Source organism: Pseudorasbora parva, chromosome 19 (assembly GCF_024679245.1).
Source record: "Pseudorasbora parva isolate DD20220531a chromosome 19, ASM2467924v1, whole genome shotgun sequence".
Taxonomy (NCBI): Eukaryota; Metazoa; Chordata; class Actinopteri; order Cypriniformes; family Gobionidae; genus Pseudorasbora; species Pseudorasbora parva.
In genome coordinates, this window is record NC_090190.1 from 22,251,017 (window position 1) to 22,268,067 (window position 17,051).

Below are 17,051 nucleotides of genomic sequence, written 5' to 3' on the forward strand. Positions count from 1 at the left end.
CAACCCCAAGCACTGGATGTGTGACAGAACTACATCTCGATGTTGAACTGCCATCTCGTACGACTGCGCCAGGATTAGCCAGTCGTCGATATAATTCAGCACACGGATGCCCTGCAGTCTCAATGGAGCCAGAGCTGCATCCATGCACTTCGTGAACGTGCGAGGGGAAAGAGCTAGACCGAACGGAAGTACACGATATTGGTATGCTTCGCCCCCAAAAGCGAACCTCAGAAACTTCCTGTGGCATGGAAGGATGGATATATGGAAATAGGCGTCTTTTAAATCTATCGTGACGAACCAGTCCTTGGGCTGGATCTGACTCACGATGGCAGAGATAGTCAACATTTTGAACCTGAATCTCCTCAGAGACCGGTTCAGATACCTCAGATCTAAAATCGGCCGTAGCCCTCCATCCTTTTTTGGAACTATAAAGTACCGGCTGTAGAACCCGGCATCCCTCTCCGACATCGGAACCTTTTGTATGGCTCCTCTCGCCAGCAAGGATTTTACTTCTAGTTCCATTACCCGAACCCGCTGTGGCACCACTGCAGTCCATGTCACCCCATTGAACTTTGGAGGGGGGTGATCGAACTGCAGTCTGTACCCTGTCTCTACAGTACGCAGGACCCATTTTGATATATTCGGAAGGCATTTCCATGCGCCGAGATAATCTACTAAGGGAATCAGCCTCTCGAGGCTGACCTCGGGTGTTATTTGAATCTCGTCCCCAGCCCCCTGAAGCGGAGCCCCGGCAGGGAGCAGCTGGAGTCGATATTCGGTGTGTGGGGACAAGCGCTGTTCCGTCGCAGGTCTTTTTTGAGGCGACTGGGACAGCACCTGTCCCAGGGAAAACGATGTGGCCCGAAGCGTCAGTGACGGCGGGATTACCACATCGTTTTCCCCCGAGCGCCGCGCGGAGAACAACCTCGGTTGCGTCCGCGCGGGGGGGACCGCTCTTAAAGGTCCAGCCGATGCTAGGACCTTTTTGCAGCAGCCTTCTTAGCCAGAATGACGTTCCTCAGATCGCCCTTCGGCCTCGAAGGCTGCTGCTGTTGTTGTTGAGAGCGCCGCCTTTGTTGCCAAGCTCCCGGAGGAGGGGCTCGAAAAGCGACGCTCTCCTTCTGCACCTGTCTGTGCGAGGAGCTAGTGGACGGCTGAGGCTGCCCGCTTTGGGCAGCCTTCCCCTTAGAGCGACGAGGGAGAAACTGCCGAAAAGCTGCTGACTGTTTTTTCGCCTCCTGAAATCTGTCGACGACGTTATTAACGGCGTCGCCGAACAGACCAGAAGGCGAAATCGGGGCATCAAGGAGAAAGGTTTTATCCCTCTCCTTCATCCCCGATAAATTCAACCATAAGTGTCTCTCCACAGTCACCATAGATGCCATGGAGCGGCCGATGGCACGGGCCGTCTCCTTGGTGATGCGGAGAGACAGGTCAGCAGCTTTACGGAGCTCTAAAATGTCTTCAGGGGAGGGACCCTCTCCCTCATCTAGCTCTTTGAGGAGGTCGGCCTGGTATGCCTGCAAAATAGATAATGTATGCAGGGAACTACCAGCCTGCCCAGCCGCCATATATGCCCTGCCCACCAACGCAGATGTATCACGGCATGGCTTGGTGGGCAGTGCCGGGGCTTTAAGGGACGATGCCGATTCGGGCGAAAGATAGCTCGCGAGAGCATCTTCCACCCGCGGCATCGTCCCATAACCAGCCTCGCGCGCCCCCAGTACGTTAGAATAATCCAGTACCGGGGGGTTGGAAACACGCGCTGAATAAGGCTTATTCCAGGACCTGCTCAACTCGTTGTGCAGGTCCGGGAAAAATGGTAAGCCCCGGCGAGGTGTTGGAGCCCGGCGAGAGAGAAAGCGGTCATCCAGCCTGCTGGGTGGCTGGATCTCCTGCCTCTCTTGTGGCCATTCAATATTTAATTTGGCCACAGCACGGGTCAACACCTCCACTAACTCCTCATTGACGGGTGGATGAAGTGGCGACAATATATCTTCATCCCCCGCCTCGATGTCGAACTCATCTGGCTCCTCAGAACCAGAGAGCACGAGCATCGGACCGCCCACCCCGGGGGAAGAAGCCGCAGCGCGGGCTTCCACACGGGGAGGACGGTCATCTGGACTGTCAGCGGATGATTGAGAAAGTGCCTCGGCAGTCTCAATCTCCGCTGACAAATCCAGTTGTGAACCCCATGATCTGAGACGCCGAGCCGCCTCAGCGACTGCGGGTCCCGAACCACGGGGTTCACGGGGCTGACCGCCGTCATTAAAAACGGCCAGCCGCGAGCGAAGCACCTTGAGTGTGAGCTTCTCACAATGCTCACAAGCGGCTCCCTCGAGAGCCGCTGTGGCATGCTGCACACCCAAACATAGAACACAAAGCGAGTGTGTGTCCGTGCCTGACATAAATCGAGGACACGGAGGCACACACCGCCTGAACTCAGTGCTCTTAGTCGCCATTTGTACTCTATATATATTTAATTTACTTTGCTAGAAAGACGTACAACAGTAAATAGACAGGACAATATACACAGAGCGTTATGCTGAAGAGCGATAACTGACGCTACTATGCGCCGGACATCCCTTTATAGCTTCCGGTGATGCCGTCACATCTACGTCATGACGTTGCACCAATCAGGATTGGACAGGTTTCATTCATACTTCCGATGCGGTTATGCTTAGGGAGCATCCCCAATTCGTCGTTTCGACGCAGTGCGAAGTTCCCTCGATATAGGGAACTGAATCATAGAATCAAAATATACAGTATTAGCGTTTTTACCCATTAGGGATGTGATGGTGAGAACATTTTCCCTCGCTGTCACATTATTATGGAAGGATATCGCGGACTATTTTCAAAAGGAATTGCAAATTGTATTTGCAATTGCATTTTAATTTGTGGACGCATAAAATGTGACAATCCAAACACAATTGCAAATTGCGCATTTCTGTTTAAATTTTCGTTTACGCAAACGCACAAGGACTGCCATATTTTAAATGGAAAAGCGAAGTCTGTTTGCAATTGCATTTCCAATGTCTTACAAGTAATGACCCTGCCATTTTGGAATAGTAATAGAAAATCACCTATTTGCTATTTCATTGCTTTTGTGTGTCCTGCAACAACCTGCACAAAATTCAAAGGTAATCGCAATCCCCTTTGCTTTTGCATTTCCGATGTCTAACACAGTCATCTGTCGATCAGTCTTGAGGGCGGGGTTACAATTTGCAATTCCTTTTGAAAATAGTCTGCGATTTACTAGTTTATTAGTAAATTGTTCTTTCGGCTGCTGATTTTTGTTCATGGTATTGAGCTGCAAAAGAATGTTTTGCAAAACGACAGATTAAATATATTTGATATCTAAATGTGTGACTTTTTTTTACCATATTGGAATCAAAACTGGGAATGGATAAGCAGAATTGGAATAGAAATTAATCAATTCCAATGATACCCTAATATTCATATAAATAAATAAATGTGTATGTTCATAAATATACACGCATGATTACCAACCCTTTTCATAATGTATATAGATGTGCATCTAAAGCAGTGTTTCTACCATATCTCACAGAGCAAGCTTCATATGGAGGGCTTCCGCAGTCTGAAGGAAGGGGAAGCTGTGGAGTTCACCTTCAAAAGATCCTCTAAGGGTCTGGAGTCTTTATGGGTGACGGGGCCAGGTGGGACACCATGCATAGGAAGTGAGAAAAAACCCAAGGGTGCCCAAAAACGCCGTTCAAAGGGAGATCGGTGAGTGCAGTCTGTTTTGTACTACAACATTTTCACCTACACTATGTGATGAATGCTTCATGAAAATATACATAATTCACCAGTCTGATATTTGTGGAGTCTTTTCACGTTCATGTCATCCTCCTAGTAGTCATTGCCAATGCCAAGGTGAAATTCTCAAAAATACACTGACACTAACCCTAACGCTGAAAATAATTAGTTGGTTTGAGTAGGACAAACTTAAAGGTGGGGTAAGAGTTTTCTGGTAACCAATGTTGATATTTCAAATCACCAAAACAAACACACCCCTACCCCAAAAGGCTCCACCCCTATTTTGATAGCTCCGCCCCACACATAAGTACGCAACCCAGGCAACGACTCTGGCAGAACCTGTTGTGCTAGCTGGCCGAGGCTATGATGTCATCAATAAATGAAAGCCGTGCCAGGCTCATGTGGAAAACACAACTGGAACTGTTTAAATACAGTGAAGAAAATAAGTATTTGAACACCCTGCTATTTTGCAAATTCTACCAAGTTCTAGAATTTTGACCCTCAAAGACCTGTTAGCCTGCCTTTTAAAATGTCCACCTCCACTCCATTTATTATCCTAAATTAGATGCACCTGTTTGAGGTCATCAGCTGCATAAAGACACCTGTCTACCCCATACAATCGGTAATAATCCAACTACTAACATGGCTAAGACCAAAGAGCTGTCCAAAGACACTAGAGACAAAATTGTACACCTCCACAAGGCTGGAAAGGGCTATGGGGAAATTGCCAAGCAGCTTGGTAAAAAAAAGGTCCACTGTTGGAGCAATCATTAGAAAATGGAAGAATCTAAACATGACTGTCAATCTCCCTCGGACTCCCAGATCTCACCTCTTGGGGTCTCAGTGATCCTAAGAAAGGTGAGAAATCAGCCGAGAACTACACAGGAGGAGCTGGTCAATGACCTGAAAAGAGTTGGGACCACCGTTTCCAAGATTACTGTTGGTAATACACTAAGATGTCATGGTTTGAAATCATGCATGGCATGGAAGGTTCCCCTGCTTAAACCAGCACATGTCCAGGCCCATCTTAAGTTTGCCAGTGACCATTTGGATGATCCAGAGGAGTCATGGGAGAAAGTCATGGGGTCAAATGAGACCAAAATAGAACTTTTTGGTCATAATTCCACTACACATGTTTAGAGCAAGAAGAATGATGAGTACCGTCCCAAGAACATCATCCCTACTGTGAAGCATGGGGATGGTAGCATCATGCTTTGGGGGTGTTTTTCTGCACATTGGACAGGGCGACTGCACTGTATTAAGGAGAGGATGACCGGGGCCATGTATTGTGAGATTTTTTTGTGAGAAGCACACATCCAGGATAACCAAGGAGTGGCTCTGTAAGAAGCATATCAAGGTTCTGGCGTGGCCTAGCCAGTCTCCAGACCTAACTCAATAGATAATCTTTGGAAGGAGCTCAAACTCCATGTTACTCAGCGACAGCAGGGGCGGATCTACCGGGGTGGCAACCGCCACCCTACGAAAAAACATTGCCACCCCGTCTGCCACCCCAGCATTGTATCCCAAAATCCCAATGTATAAAAAAGAAATACAGTTTCCTCTACCGATTTACATCAGCGCGTTCAATGTGATGAGATAATAGCAATTTTCCGTATACCTATGTTAACGGATAACAGCTTTCACTCTGCACATGGATGCGCTCTGTCAGTGCTTTCCAGGAGCGGTTTGTCAGCAGCGCGCGATCGTTTCCGCACTTTTTTTTTTTTTTTTGTGCTGGACGCGCTCCAAGTGATAGAGCATTGTTTCACATTAAAATAAACATGTACTGAAGTGAAAATCTAGTTATTTCACCACAGATGCATATAATTTTAGTCTAATCTGTTTCAAAGTCAACACGTGATGTTTTGCCTCAGGTAAAGGAAGGAAAAAGACACATTTAGGTAAATAGGGAGACAATGAGAGCACTCATCCTTTCTTGGAGGTGGAGAAATAAAGTTCTTTATGACCTGCAGGATTTCTTGTAAAAAGATTTAAAAATGTAAGAAATTAAAGACTAGATTTTTTTTTGTCTGTTGTAAGTTTTAATGTAAAATGTTTCTGATTTTAACAAAGACCTATGTTTAAATGTTTTGCCACTTGCATGAGCAACATATAAATATAATGTAAAGGCTATATAAATATAAAGTAATTAATTGAATAAAACGTTGTTTAAATGTAGGCCTAGTGCGTTTAAATGGGCATCTATGAAAGGGTGTATTGTTATACTGACATGCCATCATGTTCAGTAACAACGTTTGGATTTGAAATAAAAAATAATGAATAAAGGTTGTGTTTGTAGTAGGCTTACAACCGTTGCGCACCGCAAAGGTGGCAAATGTGAAAGCACAACAGCGCGCGGCTCCTGCATCACATACGGACTGCAGACGGGCTATGTGTGAAACAGGCGTAATGTTTTACTAACTATTTCAAAACTTTAAAACTATTTTAGTGTAAATAAAGAAAGCTAGAACTTTAGTGTAGTGTAAATAAAGAAAGCTAGAACTTTGTACTTATTTTTACGTCTTGATACTATGAAACGAAAGGCTGACAGATGGTTGTTGTTTTTTTTTTACCAAAAAGAAAAGGAAAATCAGAGTCAGATGATGTGGGAGTGGAAGGTGCAGATAAAACAGAACAGAAAAAAGTATATGTACAAATTAAGTTGTGGAACGCAGCAGAGGAGAAAATGGAGTGGTAGAAGAAAGAAATATAGAAATGGATGACAAAGAGCTAGATAGAGGTGATGAGACAAAAGAAATGCAGCATGAAGTGAGTGAAGAGGTGAAAGAGAGAGGGCTAAGGGAGGAAGAGCACTCAGACTTTGAAAGGGAAGAGCAAGAGCTTCAAACACCAGCTCCCTATGTGTCAGGTGCCCATGGTTATGTTCACCAGCTCCCTATGTGTCAGGTGCCCATGGTTATGTTCACCAGCTCCCTGTGTGTCAGGAGCCCATGGTATGTGTCAGGTGCCCATGGTTATGTTCACCAGCTCCCTGTGTGTCAGGAGCCCATGGTATGTGTTCACCAGCTCCCTATGTGTCAGGTGCCCATGGTTATGTTCACCAGCTCCCTATGTGTCAGGTGCCATGGTATGTGTTCACCAGCTCCCTATGTGTCAGGAGCCCATGGTATGTGTTCACCAGCTCCCTGTGTGTCAGATGCCCATGGTTCTGTTCACCAGCTCCCTATGTGTCAGGTGCCATGGTATGTGTTCACCAGCTCCCTATGTGTCAGGAGCCCATGGTATGTGTTCACCAGCTCCCTATGTGTCAGGAGCCCACGGTATGTGTTCACCAGCTCCCTATGTGTCAGGTGCCATGGTATGTGTTCACCAGCTCCCTATGTGTCAGGTGCCCATGGTTATGTTCACCAGCTCCCTATGTGTCAGGAGCCCATGGTATGTGTTCACCAGCTCCCTATGTGTCAGGAGCCCATGGTATGTGTTCACCAGCTCCCTATGTGTCAGGAGCCATGGTATGTGTTCACCAGCTCCCTATGTGTCAGGTGCCCATGGTATGTGTTCACCATCTCCCTATGTGTCAGGAGCCCATGGTATGTGTTCACCAGCTCCCTATGTGTCAGGTGCCCATGGTTATGTTCACCAGCTCCCTATGTGTCAGGTGCCATGGTATGTGTTCACCAGCTCCCTATGTGTCAGGTGCCCATGGTATGTGTTCACCAGCTCCCTATGTGTCAGGTGCCCATGGTATGTGTTCACCAGCTCCCTATGTGTCAGGTGCCCATGGTATGTGTTCACCAGCTCCCTATGTGTCAGGTGCCCATGGTATGTGTTCACCAGCTCCCTATGTGTCAGGTGCCATGGTATGTGTTCATCAGCTCCCTATGTGTCAGGTGCCATGGTATGTGTTCACCAGCTCCCTATGTGTCAGGAGCCCATGGTATGTGTTTACCAGCTCCCTATGTGTCAGGTGCCCATGGTATGTGTTCACCAGCTCCCTATGTGTCAGGTGCCCATGGTTATGTTCACCAGCTCCCTATGTGTCAGGTGCCATGGTATGTGTTCACCAGCTCCCTATGTGTCAGGTGCCCATGGTTATGTTCACCAGCTCCCTATGTGTCAGGAGCCCATGGTATGTGTTCACCAGCTCCCTATGTGTCAGGTGCCCATGGTTATGTTCACCAGCTCCCTATGTGTCAGGTGCCATGGTATGTGTTCACCAGCTCCCTATGTGTCAGGTGCCATGGTATGTGTTCACCAGCTCCCTATGTGTCAGGTGCCCATGGTTATGTTCACCAGCTCCCTATGTGTCAGGAGCCCATGGTTATGTTCACCAGCTCCCTATGTGTCAGGAGCCCATGGTATGTGTTCACCAGCTCCCTATGTGTCAGGAGCCCATGGTATGTGTTCACCAGCTCCCTATGTGTCAGGAGCCCATGGTTATGTTCACCAGCTCCCTATGTGTCAGGAGCCCATGGTATGTGTTCACCAGCTCCCTATGTGTCAGGAGCCCATGGTATGTGTTCACCAGCTCCCTATGTGTCAGGAGCCCATGGTTATGTTCACCAGCTCCCTATGTGTCAGGAGCCCATGGTATGTGTTCACCAGCTCCCTATGTGTCAGGAGCCCATGGTATGTGTTCACCAGCTCCCTATGTGTCAGGTGCCCATGGTATGTGTTCACCAGCTCCCTGTGTGTCAGGTGCCCATGGTTATGTTCACCAGCTCCCTATGTGTCAGGAGCCCATGGTTATGTTCACCAGCTCCCTATGTGTCAGGTGCCATGGTATGTGTTCACCAGCTCCCTATGTGTCAGGTGCCCATGGTATGTGTTCACCAGCTCCCTATGTGTCAGGTGCCCATGCTTATTTTCACCAGCTCCCTATGTGTCAGGTGCCTATGGTTATGTTCACCAGCTCGCTATGTGTCAGGTGCCATGGTATGTGTTCACCAGCTCCCTATGTGTCAGGTGCCCATGGTTGTGTTCACCAGCTCCCTATGTGTCAGGAGCCCATGGTTATGTTCACCAGCTCCCTATGTGTCAGGTGCCCATGGTATGTGTTCACCAGCTCCCTATGTGTCAGGTGCCCATGGTTATGTTCACCAGCTCCCTATGTGTCAGGAGCCCATGGTATGTGTTCACCAGCTCCCTATGTGTCAGGTGCCTATGGTTATGTTCACCAGCTCCCTATGTGTCAGGTGCCATGGTATGTGTTCACCAGCTCCCTATGTGTCAGGTGCCCATGGTTGTGTTCACCAGCTCCCTATGTGTCAGGAGCCCATGGTATATGTTCACCAGCTCCCTGTGTGTCAGGTGCCCATGGTTATGTTCACCAGCTCCCTATGTGTCAGGTGCCCATGGTATGTGTTCACCAGCTCCCTATGTGTCAGGTGCCCATGGTATGTGTTCACCAGCTCCCTATGTGTCAGGTGCCCATGGTTGTGTTCATTGTGCCATTTAAAAAAAAAAAGATTCATATGTCAAAATATTTTTACCTTGTAAACCATATATTCTCGTTACAATCAGTGCTTTTTTTTATTAGATACTGGTGAGACGAGATATATGATGACTTTATACAAAAATAAGTTACCTGGTTGCCTTAAAATGTAGGCTTATATTCATATATATTGTGTCTGTATTGTTTGTAATGCTTTGTAAATTAATTTTGATATAAACTTGTACTCAAATTTAAGTGTCAAGTCCAGCTATCAGGTTCAGGCAAAATCTATCACACAAGTCTTTAATCTTTATAGACCATTACAAATGTGTGCCCCCGTGTATATACACTGAATATGTATTGTATATTTGGCCCCACTTTATATTAGGTGGCCTTAAGTACTATGTACTTACATCAAAAAAATAAGTACAATGTACTTACTGTGTTCAAATTGTATTGCAAAACACCTTTGCTTATATTGAGGTGGATACGGGTAGAGTTAGGGACAGGTGTGGTGGGATGGGTCAGTTTAAGGGTAGAGTTAGGTGTAAGGGAAGTGCCAACTGTTTACAAATGTAACTACAGAAATTAATTACAGACGTAATTACATGCAGATATTTTTTAAATGTAAGTACAATGTAAAAACATGTATGTACACAATAAGTGCATTGTATCAAATGATTAATTAAAATGTTAGTACATAGTAGTCAAGGCCACCTAATCTAAAGTGGGTCCGTATATTATTACTTGAATCCACAAGAACCATGCAAGGATCCTTGCTTCAGTGCTGCCACCCCTCATAGTTCTCAGGCCACCCCCTTGCCACCCCATAAATAGTTCTCTAGATCCGCCTCTGAGCGACAGGCCAAAAACCTGACTGATCTAGAGAAGATCTGTCTGGAGGATCGGGCCAAAATCCCTCCTGCATAGGGTGACCACCTGCTAATAAGCCCAAGCGGGGACAAAGGGTGTTTCTGAGGGACAATGTGGGACACTGCCTGACTTGGCGGTGCCCCACCTCACAGGCAGACGGGCAGATAGTGGTTTACCCATTTCTAACACAGCACCTTACATGGTATATTAATAATGCCCTATTCCCCTAAACATGTGTAATTGCTGATGTATGCTCATGAATAGGCCAACCAATGTGTATTTTTTAACATAATATTTAGAACATTCAATGAATTGACAGATGCACTTCCACTTACGATTTACTTTAGCTAGCCTATTTTACTTTATTTATTTTTCATTACAATTTATTCACTTTAAAAAAATTATAATATAACATTATAGGATTAACAGAAATTGTAGTTGCTCAACACCACAGGAACAGTACAAAAAATACTTTTAGTTGAACTTTAACTTAACTAAGGTTAACTCCAGAGGTTCACGGAACCAGAAGGGGAGGAAAGATGGTGAACTTCCATGTTAGTAAAGTCTGCACTGCCAAAAAATGCATTCTTACTTAGTATTTTTGTCTTGTTTCAAGTCTAAATATCTAAACATTCTTACATTAAGAAACATTTACTAGACATGTAAAAAATTGTCTTGTTTTGGGGAAAACTCAAAATTAAGCAAAATAATCTGCCAATGGGGTAAGAAAAATAGTCTTGTTTTCGAATTATTTCGATTTTCTTTCTTTCTTTTTTTCTTTTTTGAACTTTTTTTTCTTACCCCATTGGCAGATTGTTTGTCTTATTTTAAGCAAAAACTCTCTTCATTTTTAGTTATTTGTTCCCAAGACAATTACTTTTGCTTGTCTAGTAAATACTTCTTGTTTTAAGATTGTTTTGATATTTTGGCAAGAAACAAGACAAAAATACTACGTAAGAAAAGCATTTTTTTGCAGTGGGAGTCTGTGTTCGTTTGACATCGTATTTTACTCTCCGTGTCCGATTGAGAAAGATGTTTTGCAAAGGCGACAAAAAGCTCTCTCGATATCCACCTCAACACCTTTGTCACAAATATTCATTTTCCCAGTCTTCTTGAACCCACTCCTTCTCTTTTTAGTTGATGATTGCGGTGCCTCAGACTCCATCTTTCTTTCGAATAGGAAAGTGCGCATCTAAAAAATTGCAAGTGTATCTGGTATGCACGTGCGTGCGCTGTCATGACAACAATGAAAAAGTTAACAACAGCAGTTCAACTGAGGAGTGGGTGTGGCAACAGGATTGTGCTGAACTGTCAAGTAATGTTGGTTTGGCTGCCTGAGGCAGGAGGATATAGAGCGACCAACTTTTTTTTGAGCAAGCATTAATTATGCGTGACACTGTCAATTTGCGGGACGCATGAATTTGGTTTCAAACGCTGTGCGCGCATGCGCAACGCGGGACGGGTGGTCACTACTCCTGCAGTGTGTTTAAACTTGGTGAAAAACCACAGGAAACGTTTGACCTCTGTAATTGCAAACAAAGGCTACTGCACCAAATATTAATTGGGGGGGGGGATTATGTCTCTCACAGTGGACATGCACCTATGATATAATTTCAGACCCCTCCATGATTTCTAAGTGGGAGAACTCACAAAATATCAGGGTGTTCAATTACTTATTTTCCTCACTGTATACAGTTGGTATGGAAAGTATTTAGACCCCCTTAAATGTTTCACTCTTTATTATATTGCAGCCATTTGCTGAAAATCATTTAAGTTCATTTTTTTTCTTAATAATGTATACACACAGCACCCCATATTGACAGAAAAAACTCTGGTGCTGTCCATTTCTTCTGATCATCCTTCAGATGGTTCTACACCTTCATTTAAGTCCAGCTGTGTTTGATTATACTGATTGGACTTCATTAGGAAAGCCAAACACCTATAGGCCTACCCCTGTCTATGTAAGACCTTACAGCTCACAGCGCATGTCAGAGCAAATGAGAATCATGAGGTCAAAGGAACTGCCTGAAGAGATCAGAGACAGAATTGTGGCAAGGCACATATCTGGCCAAGGTTACAAAACATTTCTCCTGCACTTAAGGTTCCTAAGAGCACAGTGCCCCTATAATCCTTAAATGGAAGACATTTGGGACGACCCGAACCATTCCTAGAGCTGGCCGTCCAGCCAAACTGAGCTATCAGGGGAGAAGAGCATTGGTGAGAGAGGTAAAGAACACCCCAAAATCACTGGGGCTGAGCTCCAGAGATGCACTTGGGAGATGGGAGAAAGTTGTTGAAAGTCAACCATCACTGCAGCCCTCCACCAGTCGGGGCTTTATGGCAGAGTGGCCCGACGGAAGCCTCTCCTCAGTGCAAGACGCATGAAAGTTTGCACGATCAGACCAAGATAGAACTTTTTTTTTTTGCCTTAATTCTAAGCAGTATGTGTGGAGAAAAATATCACCGGTCCAATACAGTCCCAACAGTGAAGCATAGTGGTGGCAGCATAATGCTGTGGGGGGAGGGGGTGGGGTCAGCTACAGGGACAGGACGACTGGTTGCAATTGAGGGAAAGATGAATGCGGCAAAGGACAGGGATATACTGGACGAAAACCTTCTCCGGAGTGCTCAAGACCTCAGACTGGGCCGAAGGTTCACCTTCCAACAAGACAATGACCATAAGCATACTGCTAAAATAACAAAGGAGTTCTTGTGGGAACTCTGTGACTGTTCTTGAATGGCCCAGCCAGAGACCTGACTTAAACTCAATTGAGCATCTCTGGAGAGACCTGAAAATGGCTGTCCGCCAATGTTTACCATCCAACCTGACAGAACTGGAGAGGATCTGCAAAGAGGGATGGCAGAGAATCACCAAATCCTGGTGTGAAAATCTTAGATCAAAAGGTTGTTCCTACTAAAGACTGAGCAACGGGTCTGAATACTAATGACCATGTGATATTTCTGTTTTTCTGTTTTAATACATTTGCAAAAATGTCAACAATTGTGCTCTTGACAGGTGATAATCGGATGTTGGATGTTAGTTCAGCTTTGTTTGAGATTTTTTTTGGTATTTTTCCCCCTTAGTACCTACTTATATTGTTTGCTTATATATGTGTTCAGGATGTAGCTTTTGAATTGCTTTGACACAGTATCTTGAAGAGCATTTCCTTCCCCCACCCTGTGCGTTGGTGACTTGACCTGCTGAATCAATAGGTTGTTTAAAAATCTCATAGCTTAGAATTTAGGCACACGGAGACTCACCCACCCCCCAACAGTAGAACTGCAGGTTATTGATACGCACCTCCCACGATCCTCGGCTGTATCTAATCACAGTGGTTGGTTGATCGTGGATCTGAACCGATCAAAGCGATTGCAATTTTGGCAATCGCGCATGAATGAGTGCCATAAGCTCTGTTACGCAGCACTGATGCATTGTTACAGTCCTGTAATTTCTGCAGCAAATTCAGCATGACAATTTTCCATTTGGTAAAATATACTTTCTCCTGCTGCTTATCATTGCTACTCCATCTTTCTCTCTGTCTGTATGGAGGATCAGATCCTGTCCTTTTAATTAATAACAGATGTAGGTGCCTGAGAAAGGTCAGAGGTGAATGCTGCCATAGCAACCCTGAGGTGTGATGTATGTGAACCGGGTGGGGGTGGGCAGGAGAGAGCAGGGATCAAAGTGCAAAGGTCATGCTGCATATTGAAACAAAGAGCCAAAGAGATGCCCAACCTCCTCCAAAGCACACCTCCTTCCTCTGGCCGATCAATAACACCCCCCCCCCCCCCCGCCCCCATCAGTTCTGCTGCTGGGAGACAGTGTAGCAGAGAACTGATAGGCTTAAATGCACAGGAAGTTTTCATTTAAATGAATTTCAAACACCAAAAATGTTATATTATAACTGACGCTGAACTCCACTCTGCTTTAGAAGACTTCACAAATCATGTAAACTACTTCTCTTATTTATTAATTATATTTAAGTGACTAAAGTAAATAAGTAAAACGGTAATTTGAACTCCACTTATACAGCTATACATATGCAGCTTCAGAAGACTTGGAATATAGCGCAATTCATGTCAACGTTTGTTTGCTTGTTTGTGTCTATGTTAAGTGATTCGCAAAATAAGTTGTAAGTTAGCATAACTCAGATGTGTTTTTGTTTTTATTTGGTTGTTTATTAATTAATTAATTTATCTATCTATCTATCTATCTATCTATCTATCTATCTATCTATCTATCTATCTATCTATCTATCTATCTATCTATCTATCTATCTATCTATCTATCTATCTATCTATCTATCTATCTATCTATCTATCTATCTATCTATCTATCTATCTATCTATTTATCTATCTATCTATCTATCTATCTATCTATCTATCTATCTATCTATTTATTTATGTGAAACGTAAATAAGTTGCGAATAAGTTATCATACAATACTCAAATTTATTTTCATTAAATATGTTATTTTTATATATATGTTTAAGTAAATCATAGCCTATAATATTGAACTCAAATGTATCGATTTATTTATTTTTCTCTGTAGTGACTGTTAAATAATTAATTAATAAGTTAGTATACTAAACTCTTATTAATTATTTAATTAATAAAAAAATTATTAAGTGACCCGTAAATGTCATGAGTAAGATCAGTATCATCATAAGTTATCATACTAAACTCATATTTATTTATTTGAATCATAAATAAGTTTTATTTAATCATACTAAACTCAATTTTTTTAAACATTTTTTTAATTTTTATTTATTTGAATTGTAAATAAGTTGTGAATAAGTTATCAAAAACTAACTAAAACAAAATACATTTATTATTATTATTTATACGATTATTTTAATCATAAATAAGTTGTGTATAAGTTATACTAAACACAAATAAATGCATTTATTTATTTGTTTATTTATGAGAATAGTAAATAAATTGTGAATAAGCTATCATGGTAAACTCTATTTATTTGTTTGTCTGTTTGTTTGCTTGTTTGTTTATAATTCAAGTAAATAAAATATATTTTAATGCAGTATTATATGGTTTACTTGTACAAAAAAATAAATACATAAAATACATTTGAGTTTCACATGATAGCTTATTCATAATTTATTTACTATTCTCACAAATAAACTATTGTTGAGTATGTTATACATAAATTATTTACGATAAATAGATTTATAAATATGAGTTTAATATGATTTATTCATAACTTGTTTGAGTCACTTAATAAAAATAAATAAAATACATTTCAATTCATTATTATATGGTTTATTTTTATTAAGTGATTCATAAACAAGTTGTGAATTATCATTTTAAAGACACACACACACACACACACACACACACACACACACACACACACACACACACACACACACACACACACACACACACACACACACACACACATATATACCGGTAGTAAGCTACCATACTAAGCTCAAATTGATTTACGTTTACTATATTTAAGCAAATTTTGAATGTTACATATTTTTTTATTTATTATTGCTAATAATAATAACAACAATAATAATAAAAATAATAATAATCATAAGAAGATTGCTTTTTGGAGCTCAGTTGTGTCCATCCTCATTCATCTTCAGTAACAAGAGGACACCTTATAAACATAAACGCTTCACATGCTAAATACTAAATGGGCTTTAATATTTTTTCCTACCCATGAATGACAATTCATCTGCCATGGCCCTTGATTTCTAACATTTGACCGCCATCTAGTGGTCTTTCATGCAAATAACACCTTTGTTTTCCCGCACCGTTTACAGATGCTTCAACTGTGGAGGGCCAAATCATCATGCCAAAGAATGCCAACTGCCACCTCAGCCGAAAAAGTGCCATTTTTGCCAAAGCATCTCCCACATGGTGGCCAACTGTCCAATCAAAGCACAACAGTTGTCACCAGGATCTCAGGGAAAATCAACAACCTCAACAGGAGAAGAAGAGGACATGAGCCACACCCCCTTACCTCCCGAGTGCTCCGATTAGTTGGGGGAAGTTTGTCAGGGAAACACAAGCACCAATCATAACATTTCAATGGAAAGCTGCTTTTGGAACTAACTCAGGTTTTTCATTTTCAAACAGCAGAAATGAATGTCCCCTCTTACTTTTGTACTTTAGTCAGGAAATGTAAAAACCAGATGAAATTAATAGAAAGTTATACTAAGAAAAATACGATCACTATTCTGTACATCTCTATTGTTAGCCATCATGTTCGTAAAAATGTGCTTTGCGACGTAAGTCCAGGCTATTCACAGAATTGATCTGGGATGTTTCAGATGGATGATGATGAAATGCATGTATTCAGAGGCCCATCTCAAAAAACATGTCCAAGTCAGAAGCTTATTTTAAATTTTAAAACCATTAAGATTTCCCCCCATGATAATTAGGCCTAACCAAAAAAAAAAAAAAAAAAAAAAAAAAAAAAAATATATATATATATATATATATATATATATATATATATATATATATATAAAGCTTTAATTATATTTTGCTTAATCGATAATCCCATTTTTTTTTATATTAGAGTAAAATGTTGTACGTTGTACACTCAAGATTTACACATCTCATTAAAATTCCATTAATTTGAATTTAATAACATTTAATTAGTAAAAAGAAATACCAATAAAAAAGCTTAAAAATAGAGTTTAACAGTTTGTACAAATCTTAAACTTACACACACACACACACATATATATATATATATATATATATATTAATCTTTTTTTTTTTATATATATATTAATAAAAATCACCTAAATTAAATCACCCATTCCCTTGCTCCATTCAAATGTATCTTTTATTTTATTTTATTAAACTCTATTTTTTTCACTCATTTAAAATTCTTAATTAATTATTTGAATATGTAAGGATTATTGAATTCAATTCTATGGAATTTTACTATTAATGGAAATGCGCAAATCTTGTGTACAGTGAACTTGACAGCTTTTTTGAGATCTGCCCTAAAAGTGTGTGTGA

General features: G+C 42.0%; 1 protein-coding gene across 2 annotated transcripts in view; it reads left to right on the plus strand.

Moving 5' to 3' along the window:
- The window catches only part of lin28ab (lin-28 homolog Ab), a 29,954-nt gene extending 13,789 nt beyond the window's left edge, over positions 1 to 16,165 (plus strand). For both annotated transcript variants that reach the window (XM_067426139.1, XM_067426138.1), the window contains exons 3-4: positions 3,569 to 3,747; positions 15,839 to 16,165. In XM_067426139.1, the coding sequence (XP_067282240.1) occupies positions 3,569 to 3,747; positions 15,839 to 16,058 (399 nt within the window). In that variant the 3' untranslated portion in view covers positions 16,059 to 16,165. The remainder of the gene's footprint in view (positions 1 to 3,568; positions 3,748 to 15,838) is intronic.
- The last annotated feature ends 886 nt before the right edge of the window (positions 16,166 to 17,051 follow it).